The 12606-nt window shown below is 41.2% G+C and overlaps 2 protein-coding genes across 3 annotated transcripts in view; one reads left to right on the top strand and one right to left on the bottom strand.

Annotated features, from left to right (window-relative positions):
• The window catches only part of ZNF512 (zinc finger protein 512), a 31941-nt gene extending 25851 nt beyond the window's left edge, over positions 1 to 6090 (top strand). For both annotated transcript variants that reach the window (XM_021697440.2, XM_021697441.1), the window contains exons 13-14: positions 795 to 893; positions 4061 to 6090. In XM_021697440.2, the coding sequence (XP_021553115.1) occupies positions 795 to 893; positions 4061 to 4369 (408 nt within the window). In that variant the 3' untranslated portion in view covers positions 4370 to 6090. The remainder of the gene's footprint in view (positions 1 to 794; positions 894 to 4060) is intronic.
• Positions 6091 to 10621: 4531 nt separating this feature from the next.
• On the bottom strand, positions 10622 to 12367 carry CCDC121 (coiled-coil domain containing 121). The gene is made up of 2 exons (XM_021697705.1): positions 12057 to 12367; positions 10622 to 11585 (listed from the first exon to the last, which is right to left on the bottom strand). The coding sequence occupies exons 1-2, from the start codon at positions 12365 to 12367 to the stop codon at positions 10622 to 10624; spliced, it is 1275 nt and encodes a 424-aa protein (XP_021553380.1).
• Positions 12368 to 12606: the final 239 nt, after the last annotated feature.

Raw genomic sequence — 12606 nt, forward strand, 5'->3', positions numbered from 1 at the left:
TGGATTGATGAAGATCCTCTAATCCCATCTGAATTATACTGGCCTCTGGGGATGAGAAGTAGGCTCTCTCCGTGGGTGTCAGGCAGACAGCTGTTCACCTCACTGAATCTTTTCTGTGTTGACCCAGGTGCCCTACAACCCACAGCTATGGGGACTGCTGCCACTTTTTAATTCCATTCAGAAATATCTCTTCACACAAAATGAACACCACGGACACTCAGAGCTTCAGGAGGGGAGAGAAGTCTCAGTTCAAGGCAGCATGGGAGTGTAGGCATCCAAACCAGATCTGTCCAGGAATACTAAGGAGTTTGTCATCATGATCTTAGTGTCTGAGCCCTTCAACTAGGTATTATGGATGATACTTCTTTAATTTTGGATGTCCAAGGCACTCTTTGGAGCAGTGGATTATAGTGGGAAGAATTATATACATTGGTGCCTCTGGTGAACTTCAGGAGTTTGATAATTTGGGAAGAGGAACCAAGAGAACCTGGAAGTGAAGTGACAGAAACAAGGGAAGATAGAAAAGTGTGGTATGTTCTATAATACAAGTAGGAGAACTTCAGGTTGTGTTGAGGGGGTGGGGGTATTACATATAGAATTATTTTAGGATAGATTTATAGTAGTGATAGTCTGGCCCAATCTGGTTTTACTAAATATATTGCTGTTTTGGATTTTCTTCCTTCTTACCTTTGCTGAAGTAAAATCCCCTTTTTTCATCTCTAATGACCCCCACACATGACCCAGGTATGTGTTCCTGAATTTACCATTCCCTTTTCTTTCTGTCTTGAAAACAGGGAAACTTTGTGGCTGGAAAATACAAATGTCTGCTGTGTCAAAAAGAATTTGTGTCAGAGAGTGGTGTCAAGTATCATATCAACTCTGTCCATGCCGAGGTGAGGTCCCTGCTTTCTCACCATGTTTTTGTAATCCTGTGGAACCCACACATATGTCCCAAGAAAGGAGCATTTTGTGCGTTTTTATGGGCTAGGACTGTTGAGGAAAGTAACTTGAAAGTGGTTACGAGAGATGGAGTTAAAATACTTTGTAAAATTAGATGCATAATTATATTTTTCTGTGAAAGCATTTGAGCTCACTGTAAGTGTGAGCATCCCTGAGCTCTTCTGGTTCTTTTAAATTCAGTTAAATCAGGCATTTGGGCACCAGGCTGAATTTATACTTTTGGAATTCTTGTTTTATAGCCATCTCTATACTTCTGTTTTCTCCTATTCTAATGTCTTTGAGCAACCAGTTTTTAATGTTTCAAATACCGCAAAGAAACAACTATAAAGGGCATTAGTGAGACAACTGGAGAAATTGGAATACGGGCTCATTAAATAATAGTAACGAGTCAATGTTCATGTTCCCAAACGTGATCACTGTATTGTAGTTGTGCAGAAGAATGCCCTTGTTCTTAGGCAGATCTATGCCGGTTTTTAGGGATGAAATAAGTCTGCAGATAACTTGCAAATGGTTCAGCAAAAGGACGAAAAGAAGGAAAAAAGGGAAGAGAAGTTAACCATAGTAAATCTAGGGTTCATTAAACTTTTCTTAAGGTTTGTAAATTTTCAAAATTACAGAATCAATTCTGTATAAAAATGCTTTAAGCTTCAGAAAGTCAAGAGTTTTCTCTTAGGACAAGTTTTTAGTAATACAGGTGAATAGAGAAATTGTTTCCTGTATAATTAAATACCTGTGTTGCAAAAGCTAAAGAAGTAGAGTGTGCATTCTCTTGGAATATCTTACTGTAGAAACTATTGTTGCCTGATACGGAAAAGGAGCAAGCGCCTTTAGCTGTTCTCTGCCCTCACATTTAATAGTTCTTAACAATGTGGGCTGTAGTTAGTGTCATCAAGTGTGGTCCCTGTTGTTTTACAGGTTTAAGCTTTGGGAATCCCTTTCTATATCTGAGATTTCTTCTGGAAGGCAGTCATATCTTTTTTACAATAATAGCATACCTTTTTAACCTCCGGAATTATTTAAAAGATAATTAATCCTGACAAAATCTGGCCTTTATGTAGTTAACCTGTTTCTCCAGTTTCTTCTTAAAAAGGTGGAGCCAACAAATTTCACTTGGTTTGGGGCTTGTTCCTCAAGCATTAGTTCAATGATTTGTGCCTGTATTTATGAATTATCTGTGGTGGTAAAACATTTTTCCTCTGTTCTTCCCTCTTGGCCTCACATTTTCTTATACTATTTTTTTTTTTAACAGAAATTTTCAAATACATGGAAATGGACAGAATAGTATAATGAAAAGCCTTAACAGACATCAGTGCATGTCCAATCTTGTTTTCCTTTATAATCACACCCACTTTTTTTTGTCCCTTAAAGGCTTATTTTAAAGCAAATTTCACATACCATGTCCACTGTCACTGCTTCTTTTGATGTGTGTGTCTAAAATATAAGGACTTTTAAAAATGTATAACCACAACCATCATTACACCTAAAAATTAGCAGTGGTTCTTGAATATCGTCATATACCCAGTCATTATTTAAATTATTTAAATTTCCCTGATTGCCTCATAATTTTTTCCGGTTGGCTTGTTCAAATCAAGAGCAAGAAAAAAAGAAAGGTCCATATACTGTATGTTTTATTCTAGAGTGCTGTCCAATAGAAATGTTATGTGAGTCAAGTATGTAATTTAAGATTTTCTAGTAACCACATTTTAAAAATATGAAGAGGGGCGCCTGGGTGGCTCAGTCGTTGGGTGTCTGCCTTCGGCTCAGGTCAAGATCCCAGGGTCCTGGGATCGAGCCCCGCATCGGGCTCCCTGCTCGGCAGGAGGCCTGTTACTCCCTCTCCCACTCCCCCTGCTTGTGTTCCCTCTCTCGCTGTGTCTCTCTCTGTCAAATAAATAAAATCTTTAAAAAAAAAAAAAATGAAGAAAACAGGTGAAATTAATGTTGATAATATATCTTATTTAACCCAGTATAGCTAAAATACTATCTTTTGAACATGTAGTCAATAAAAATTATTAATGAGATACTTTATATTTTTTCATACTAAGTCTTTGAAATTTAATGTGTATTTTTTATATTGAAAGCATATCTCAATTTGGATTAGCCATTTTTCAAGAGCTTATTAGCCACATGTGGCTAGTGACTCTCTCATTGGACACTGCAGGTCTAGGGGTTTCCCCTTTCCTCCGAAGAAGCAGTCATTTGTCACATATGTTTACACACATTTTGGATTTTGCTGATTGCATTTCTGTGGTGGTGGTCCTCTCTCAGGGTAATTCGTATAAATTGGTAGGTAGACCTAGAAGACTGATCAGATCACTTGATTTTAAATTGAAATTCATTTTCTTTCCTTTCTTTCTTTCTTTCTTTCTTGCTTTCTTTCTCTTGCAAGGATGTTTCATAATTGGATTCCATGTTCCTCAACTCTTATTTTTTTAAACTGAGTCTCAGAGAGGTTAAGTGATTTCCCCATGGTCACAGAGCTAGAAACAGTTGGGATTTGCACCTAGGCCGTCTGGCTGCAAAGTCCATGCTCTTACCCACTATACTATCATGAAATAAAAATCTCGTATGGCCCAATGCTTTATATCTCATGAGATTTTTATAAAGGAGATAAATGAGTGGGTTGATGCTAAGTGAACAGACTTTGTAGATCACTTACTGAAGTACCCCAAATCATGTCTTACACAATAAATGTCATAATGACTACTCTGTATTGAATTTCTCCCAGTTTAAAGCACAGAGTTATAAGCTATGCTTCCCTATCTGTTTCCTTCTTACTGCGTTCTGCCCTAACCATGCCTTTTAGAAATTCTTCCCACACCCGGGGCGCCTGGGTGGCTCAGTCGGTCGAGCGTCGGACTCTTGATTTCAGCTCAGGTCACGATCTTAGGGTTGTGGGATCGAGCCCCGTGTTGGGCTCTGTGCTTGGCAGGGGTCTGCCTGGGATTCTCTCTTGCCCTCTGCCCCACCCCCTCCTCATGCTCTCTTTCTCTCTCAAATAAATAAATCTTTAAAAAAAGAGAAGAATTTCTTCCCGCACCCATTCTTTGTGCTCTCTACTGTGTATTGACTGGATGATTTTTCCATTTTGCCTCTGTAGGATTGGTTCGTTGTAAACCCAACAACAACCAAAAGCTTTGAAAAGCTAATGAAGATAAAGCAGCGGCAGCAAGAAGAAGAAAAGCGGAGGCAGCAGCACAGGAGCAGAAGGTCTCTGCGAAGGCTGCAGCAGCCTGGCATCGAGCTTCCTGAGGCAGAGCTGAGTCTTAGAGTAGGGAAGGATCAGAGGAGGAGTAACGACGAATTGCTAGTGTCGACCTCCCGTAAGGAACCGGAGCAGGAGCCGGTGCCAGCACGGTTCCAGAAAGTAAAGCCCCCAAAGACTAATCATAAACGAGGAAGGAAGTAGGCAGGCAGCGTGGAAGCTCCTAGGAGAGTGGACGTGCCGCTGTTGTCACGGGGACCTGTGCTGGGAGGACTGAGTCATGGGGGCTGAGCGAGGGGAAATGTACTCTTTCAGCTGTTTGTGTAAGGCTGTGACTTTCTCAGCTCCTTCCTCGTGTGTAAATTTCACCGTGCTCCCTATTTATTCACTTTGACCCCACCCCCACCCCCACCCCCACCCCTTTTGGGTAGGTTTTCCTGCTATTCCTCATTGGAGTCCTCTTGTTTTTCTCTTATCTTGCCCAAAGAGCTCCCTCTTAAGGCCAACTATGGGCCCCTCTTGCCCTGTACAAAACTGAGAAACCCGTTTGGTTGTCCTTTTCCTTCCTGGGCCATAGAATGTTCTTGGACTCTCCACTGATTAAGTAGTCATTCCATCATCTCGCTTATAAAACAATTCCAAATTAATTTTTTTAAATCATACTGACTTACCATTTTGTATTTGTGATATAACAATCCTAGAAGCTAGAACTGTTGTCACTCATATAATAAGCTTATCCTGTCTCCTTGGGAAACAGATTTTATGGAGGCTGTTTGTTCTCTCGATATGGTTTTAGGATTGAAAGTAAGAAAATGGATTTAGGATGAAAAAGCTAGAACCTCTCTACACTGGTTTTACTGGGAAATGTTTTGTTTGTCCCAAGTAGCAGTGACTGTCTAACTAGACCCACAAGCATGAAAAGCAGCCCAAACATTAACATGTCCCAAACATGAAAATGATTGGAAAGAAGGAAGTAGAAGAAGCAATAAATACTGCCTCGACTTTCTTGGGGCTTGAGGCCTCATCAGTTGCTATGATCAGTGCCCTCCAGAAGCTTGTTTGCTCCCCCAGTTTTAAGGATTGAGAAATACCACATTGCACTTGATGTTTTGACCCAGAATCCTAGTGTTCCTGGTAATGCCACTAAGATTGGTAGCCAGGGTACACATTCCTTCTCCTCTGGACTTGACCTCACTTGTTAGTCTACACTGTGCTAAGTCTTTACTCCTAACCTTAGCCAACCTCTGTCTCTTGGAGTTTTCTGAGAATATTGTCCTCTGTCCTCTTTTTATGTGGAGTTCTATCCTCTTTATATCTTGAGACTTTGACACCAGATGTAGATATTTCTCTGGTGTTGGAAAGAAAAATTCCTTTTCTGTACCTCATGCCTACCTGATAAAAAATGTCTAGTGGGCTACTTTTCTTTGAGGCTGGCTTTCTCTGGAGCATTGTTTAGAACAGCTCTGTTGTTGGGTTTCTAGATTCTCTTCCCCTTCTCCACATATATTGGTCTTATATATTCTTGCCAATTTTTGTGGCATCTGCCACATAAAAAGCAAGGACCCTGAACCCTGATATGGATTAATACTACCTTTTCAAATTCTGAAAGGCTGTTACTACTCTTGAACTCTGTATCCTGTGCTGCTCCACATAGCTTTAAAATGTGGGCTTTTGTGAAGACCACTTTCAAACAAGGGAGCATTGAAACCAGATTTGGATACTGCCAGAATAGATAGTTTTGAAACAAGTCAAGGATGTGGTATGTCCACTCTACATTTTCATTGGCAGTTGCACCCTTAAAACCCTTTCGGTAGATGAGGATTGTCAGGGAGGAGAAATGAAGAAGCTATATTAATTTCTGGTGAGTAAGACTTGGGGAATGTTGGGCAATGACAAAAGAAATAAATGACTGTCGGTTAGAATGATGTTTCCAGTTGTTCATTGACTCCGACCTGCTACTTGACTCCTTGCTGACACAGTATATGGGGGTAAGAAAATGGCTAGACATGGGAGTGGGTTTGAAAGAAGTACCAAATGTGGGGTGTTGGTAGTTTTTTATCCCCTGAAATCTGCTGGTTAAAATGAGTAATTTGTTTGAGATTAAAGTGAATTAATACAGGAAACTTGTCCAGTCTCATCCAGGGCCCTTGCAGGCACTTTAAAAAATTTTCCTTCCTGGGGCGCCCTGGTGGCTCAGTCAGTTAAGCATCTGACTTAGATCAGGTCATGATCTCAGGGTCCTGGGATTGAGCCCGGCATTTGGCTCCTTGCTCAGCAGGGAGTCCACTTGTCCCTCTGCCCCTCCCCCTGCTCGGGCTCTCTCTCAAATAAATAAATATAATCTTAAAAAAAATTTTTTTTTTCCTTCCTGAGGCCAGGTCTCAGCAGGACTCAGTAGAGAGTATTGTAATCATACTACTGAGTTTTTAAATTTTTAAACCAAATTTATTAGAATAATATAAATTTGAAAATATCGAGTATAGCCAGGTGGTGGAGAATGTGAACCCTCATGCACAGTTTGGAACATTAATTGTAACAATCACTTTGGAAATGATTTGGCAGTATCTAGTCAAGCTCAAAATATGCCCTAAGACTTAGCAGTTTTACTCCTGGGTACATACAGAGAAAAATCCTCTTGCCCAGGTGTACGAGGAGACATAAAGAACGGTATCATGGTATCATTTACAACACGTAGCAGAGACTACTAGCTGTCCACCAAAATCTGCTCTCACCTTGCAGAATTACAGAATTATAGGACAAATGGTTAAACTATGTTTCCCAGCCTTCTAGTCCCCTGACCCTGTAGTGAAGGGGTAGCCAACTAACTGCTCAGCAGTAGAATGTGAGTGGAAGTGACGTGTGTCACATCCAGGCTAGAACTTTTAAGAACGTGAATGTTAGCTCTCTGCTTTCTTTCCCCTTCCTCGGGCCAGATGCAGATAATAGAGTGGCTTTAGAGGGTGGCAGAGCACAAAATGGAAAATAGTTGATGCCTTGAATCATCCCATGAAGGACTAATTGCCAACCAGGAACATCTGTCTGAGACTGCTGCAGATAAAAAAATATCTGTTATTTGAGGCATTGTACATTCTTGGGTTTGTTAGCCTACTCTGATACTAGTCGAATTGTTCATCAGGAGAGGGGATAGAATCGTACAGTGGAATACTATACGCTACAAAATTAACTAGGGCTTCTTGTGTCATGAATACATCTCAAAAATAATGTCTGGGAAAAGCAAGTTACAGTATACGTGAAGTGTGCCATTTATGTAAGGTTTAAAAAGAAGCAAAACAATGCTCTATATTGTTTATGGATATGTAAAAAATATTTCTATGCTATGTTATATATATATTTGTATTTGGTACATTTATAGTTTAATATCATATATACATATGTATATATGGCATGAAAACATGCACAGGAATGATAAACACCAAATTTAGGACAGTGCTTCTGGGATTCAGAGGGACTACAAGTGAATTTTTAAGTTCTTATTTCTTAAGGTGGATAGTGAGTTTGTTCTGGTCTTCTGTATTGTGTGTCTGAAATACTTCATTTTAAAAATCAGTTCTCACCAATTATTCTGCTCATCTTCTTAAAAGGGAACACTTTAGAAATTTTACTTGTGTTTCATTCTTAACCTTTCATTTTCCCTTCACCCTTTAGTATTCTCTTCTTTCTGTTTACTTCTATTTCAGCCACCCCAGTCTGAACCATCATCACCTCTCTTGGCTAGACCATAATACTTCCTTGATTGTTTCTTTCTGATTTTTACTGGCTTGGATACATGCCAGTAACAGCTGTATTGAGTCTTTAAAATTGTAAATCAGACCGCATTCACCTGCTAAAAGCCTGCTGGTTTCCCGGTGCTCTTTGTCCTATGAGGCCTTCTGCTCCCACTGTTAACCCATTTCGCCTCCTGTCCCTCTGCTCCACCTCTGTTCTCTGACCATTGCCCAATACACTTTAGCTACATTCACCTTTTAGTTCCTGGAACCTACTAAGCCTAGAACCTTTACCTTCACTGTTCCCATTGCCCAGAATGGCTTCTTCCCTGGTTTTTGCAAGGTAGGCTTCATTATATCATTTAGGTCTTAACCTAAATTTCACCTTGGTTGACTTTTCCATCTAAATGCACTTTCTGTAACATCACCCTGTTTAATTTTCTTCATAGCAAAGCAGACTAAAAGTAGGTTGAGATATTAGTTGGCCAACCTATTGCTCACTTGCAGGTTTGGGTTTCAAAGTACCTTTATCAGATGATTCACCCACAAAAGTCTTCAAGCCCTTGAGGCCTCACTCTGAAAGGGATAGACATAATGCAATACACCAGATTCATTATCTGGGATGGTAGGAATTAAAGATAAATGTATGGGACGGAAGTTACCTACTCCCCAGTTAGATAATTGGGACAGCAAAGGTAGAAGGGAAATTCACAGCAGAATAATAAGATTCTAAATCCCTCCTACTTTCCAACTCATCAGCCTTAGTATGTATTTTCCTATGCTTTTTTTTTTGCATTTTTGCATCCACAGAGAATAGGCCTTCAAATTTGTCTTGGTTACCATGTTTTTCAAGTTCAGTCTTTCTGTATTTTCAGCTCAAGAACCAAAGTATTCAGGTTAAGGTACCTGCATACTATCTAAAATTCTACTTTCTGTATTAAAATTGCAGTTTTATTATGTGCACACTAATATGAATAAGACATGCAGAAGCAATAGTAAGGGAGAAGAGTGATGGAGTAGAAAATACACTGGAAAAAAGTCAACAGATAAATTATAATCTAAGGTTTTTATTTTTAATAACAAACTACACATTTAACAAAAACATTGTTAAAGCTAGAAGTTGAAGGCATTGAGGGAGAAAAAATTTTTTACTCCACAATTTTAAAGGAATTCATTTTACATAGGAATAAAACTGAAAATCAGGAAAATTATTTTGAAGTTTTTCACCACTGACAATTTCTGGAAAACAAAGTTGATTTTATTTTCCCATAGAGGAGTGATGTTAAAATATGGGATTATATTCCTGTACTCGGATTCAGCATGCAAATAACTAGTCCAGCCATCAGTAGGTCATTAAGTGCAAAACATTTTTTTAAAAACTACCCTAAAAGTCTATACTAATTAAAAGTATTATTTCCAGTTCTTCCAAATAAACATAAATATAAGGCACATATTGATTACAAAAGGCATTTCATGTACTATCAAGTGCACACATAGTAGGAAGAAAATGTAATAAGTGACCTAAAACTGAAGTACTTACTATATCTAACATTAACTGATCTTACTTGTTGTCTTAGAATTTAGAATGTTGTTAGGGAAATAGATGGCACAAGACTCTTTAAAGTTGTCCCAATATTTTAAAACTTTTTTTCATATGTTTTCCTGAAATAAGCAGTGACCTCATTAATGCTAGAGGTATTTCTTCACAGACAAGATTTTCAAAAGTAAGAGCTGACCTAACAGACATCCCCTTTATCTGCTCTTCCCTTCTCAATTTACTCAAAGCTAAAATTGTAGGGGCTGAGCTAAAATTGTCGCACTCCGCCCCAGTCCCGGCCGGTCCAGCCCTGAGCTGCTGAACCTCGTCGGCTGCCGAGTAAGCCCCAGCAGCCGGTTCTCCCGCTCCTTGGGGGCCGAAAGAGAAACGCACTCTCCTCATTTTCGACCCGTGGGGGTCCTGTCTTGGGGACCCCATCTCGTCTCGCCCTTCTGGGGACCAGAGCTTTGCCCCTCCCAGGCCCTCCCCTACGACGGTGAGTGTCCCTCACCGGAAAGTTTTCGCAATTTCTCCGTCCCGCATAAATTCTTAATGAAAATTTAGTAAATACAAAATGCACAATTGTACTTTTGTCAGACAAAAGGTCATTCTGCCCAGTGCTCCACCCCCCTCCTCCAGCCTAGCTCTTACTGAACATGCCTTTTACTTAGATTACTCTTTCACTTGACAAAACTAGAGCAGGAACTGCCTGGTCACTGGTGCAGACCTGGAAAAGAGCTTAAAAGCACTTTGCCTTCTTTGTGTGCAACTGGCCAAGAGACATGAGGATCACTGGTTGTTTACAGAGCAGAAGGCACTATATAAAGTCAGTGTGAAATGCTATTCTTAGAAATCTAACTTAGCTAGATGAAATAAGTCACACAACTGTTTTCCTTTCACTACCTCAGGGTGCTTTTCTTGAGCTAGTTTAATGTACTGGTGTTTGGGAAATGGTATTAGGTTTATCTGGAGAGTTAAGGAACATCCTGTTTATTAACAAGATCTAATTAAGGAAAAACCTAATTAAGGGAAGATGGTGGCACAAATGTCTAGCATACTGCTGGAAAAACGCACCTAATCTTTCACACTAACACATCATGATGGATATTTTACCATAGCAGTCTGAGGTCCCAAAGCCTTCCTAACCAGGTATATGCAGCACATAAGAATACTCCAGTCCTTATTGAAGCAGTGTTATTTTAGGAATTGCTTTGGATTAATCCTTGGTTTAGTACTCAGGGGAGGTGTTATTGTGGCCTTTGGAGCATCCTGTCTGGGGCACCAATTATGCCTTCTTTGCAATCGTTGCCTCCCCCGGATTAAGCACTGCACATACCACTGTTCCTGCTGCAGCTGCTGCTTCTGACTTTTTAACTGGCTTTTAATAGCCTGCAACTCCTGGCATTGCTGAGTTTGCTGCAGTAATTTCTTCCCTAACTCCCGATTCTCTCTCCTGATGCTGCAGTAGAACTCAAAAGTATACTGCTTTGCTTCCTGCTCCAAGGCCTGGGCCTTCCTGTCAAGCTCCTTTCTTTTTCTCTTTCCCAACTGCCTCATGTCTGGCTCACTCAGTTGTTTCTCCAGGAATGCTTTTTCCTGGAGTAACTGGACCTGGACTTCCTGTTTCTTTGCATCTGTCTCAGCTTGGGTTTTCTTCTTCTCCTCCTGTAATATCTGTATTTCTCTCTCCTGTTTCTCCTTTAATAGTGAAACATTCCTCAGTGCCTGCAACTGCTGCTTTAAATTGAACTGGATCTTTTCCTTCTGCAAGAGCTCCCTTTTAAACACTGAAGTTTGTTTCGCATATTTGGAGGCTGATTCTTGCCTCCTTCGTTCAATCTCCTCAGTTTTTTGTAAGTAGTTGTTGCACAGCTTTTCAGGCTGCCCTCCATACTCCTCAGTTTTCTTGGTTAGGTATTCCAGAAAGAATTTGTTTTCAGTCTGGACAAGTAACTTTTCAGCGTACAGCTGCCTGGTCTCCTCCATTAGTAATTCTTGCTGGATTTGAGTTTGTTTTATTTGGTTGTTCAGCTTCATCATTTCCACCACTGTCTTTTCTTTAAACCTCGTCTCTGAGTTTCTTAGTTTCTCTGGCTTGAAAAAATTATTTATTAAACTGAGATATGGTGGAGGGGAACTCCTAGAGTCCTTAGCAAACCTGAAGGAAGAACAAGTGAGACATTCCCGCATAAATTCTTAATGAAAATTTAGTAAATACAAAATGCACAATTGTACTTTAATTCATACGAGAAAATATTTTTGAGTACCTATTACGGTTCTGCCACTATGCCTGGCACCAGGGAATACAGCTAGGGGTAAAGATGAATGAGTGTAGTTTACAATTTACAGTACGCATTCACTACAACCCTGTGAGGTATTACCTCCATTTTAAAGAGGAGAAAACAGGTTCGGAGAATTTAAATGACTTGGCCACGATTTACACCGCCAGCAAGTGGTAGAGTGTGGGTGTGAAACCTAGATTTTAGGATTTACTGAACACTGCAGTAGCTACAAAAGACCACAGGAACAGCCGGGGTGGTCGAGAGTAGCAATACATTTCCCGGCTTTTCCACCACCTTTCCGGTATCCGAGGACATTCCGTGGAGGGAAGCGCCCCTTCAGTACCTACTTGCTCCAGGAATCCAAGCGTTCATCTCCAAGGTCACGGCGTGGTTCACTGACGGTGACTGCCAAGGAGGGAGCGCTGTTGTCGGGAGCCTGCGACACTTGGAAATGGCGTCCCCTTGCGGAAAGTTTTCGCAATTTCTCCGTTCCGTGCTCCCCGGGTCTCGACGCTGCCCAGCAACCCTCGGGGTCGCACTCCGCCCCAGTCCCGGCCGGTCCAGCCCTGAGCTGCTGAACCTCGTCGGCTGCCGAGTAAGCCCCAGCAGCCGGTTCTCCCGCTCCTTGGGGGCCGAAAGAGAAACGCACTCTCCTCATTTTCGACCCGTGGGGGTCCTGTCTTGGGGACCCCATCTCGTCTCGCCCTTCTGGGGACCAGAGCTTTGCCCCTCCCAGGCCCTCCCCTACGACGGTGAGTGTCCCTTTTCCTGGCCCTCTCTAGCCCTCCATTTCCCTGCCACTGTCGCTAGTTGGTTGGGAGGCTAGGATGCTCTGGCGCCCGGCCCGCCCCTTCGTCTTCCCCTTTAGCGCTAGTTGGGTTTTATCCTCTCGCGGCC

The sequence above is a fragment of the Neomonachus schauinslandi genome, chromosome 10 (genome assembly GCF_002201575.2).
Source record: "Neomonachus schauinslandi chromosome 10, ASM220157v2, whole genome shotgun sequence".
Taxonomy (NCBI): domain Eukaryota; kingdom Metazoa; phylum Chordata; class Mammalia; order Carnivora; family Phocidae; genus Neomonachus; species Neomonachus schauinslandi.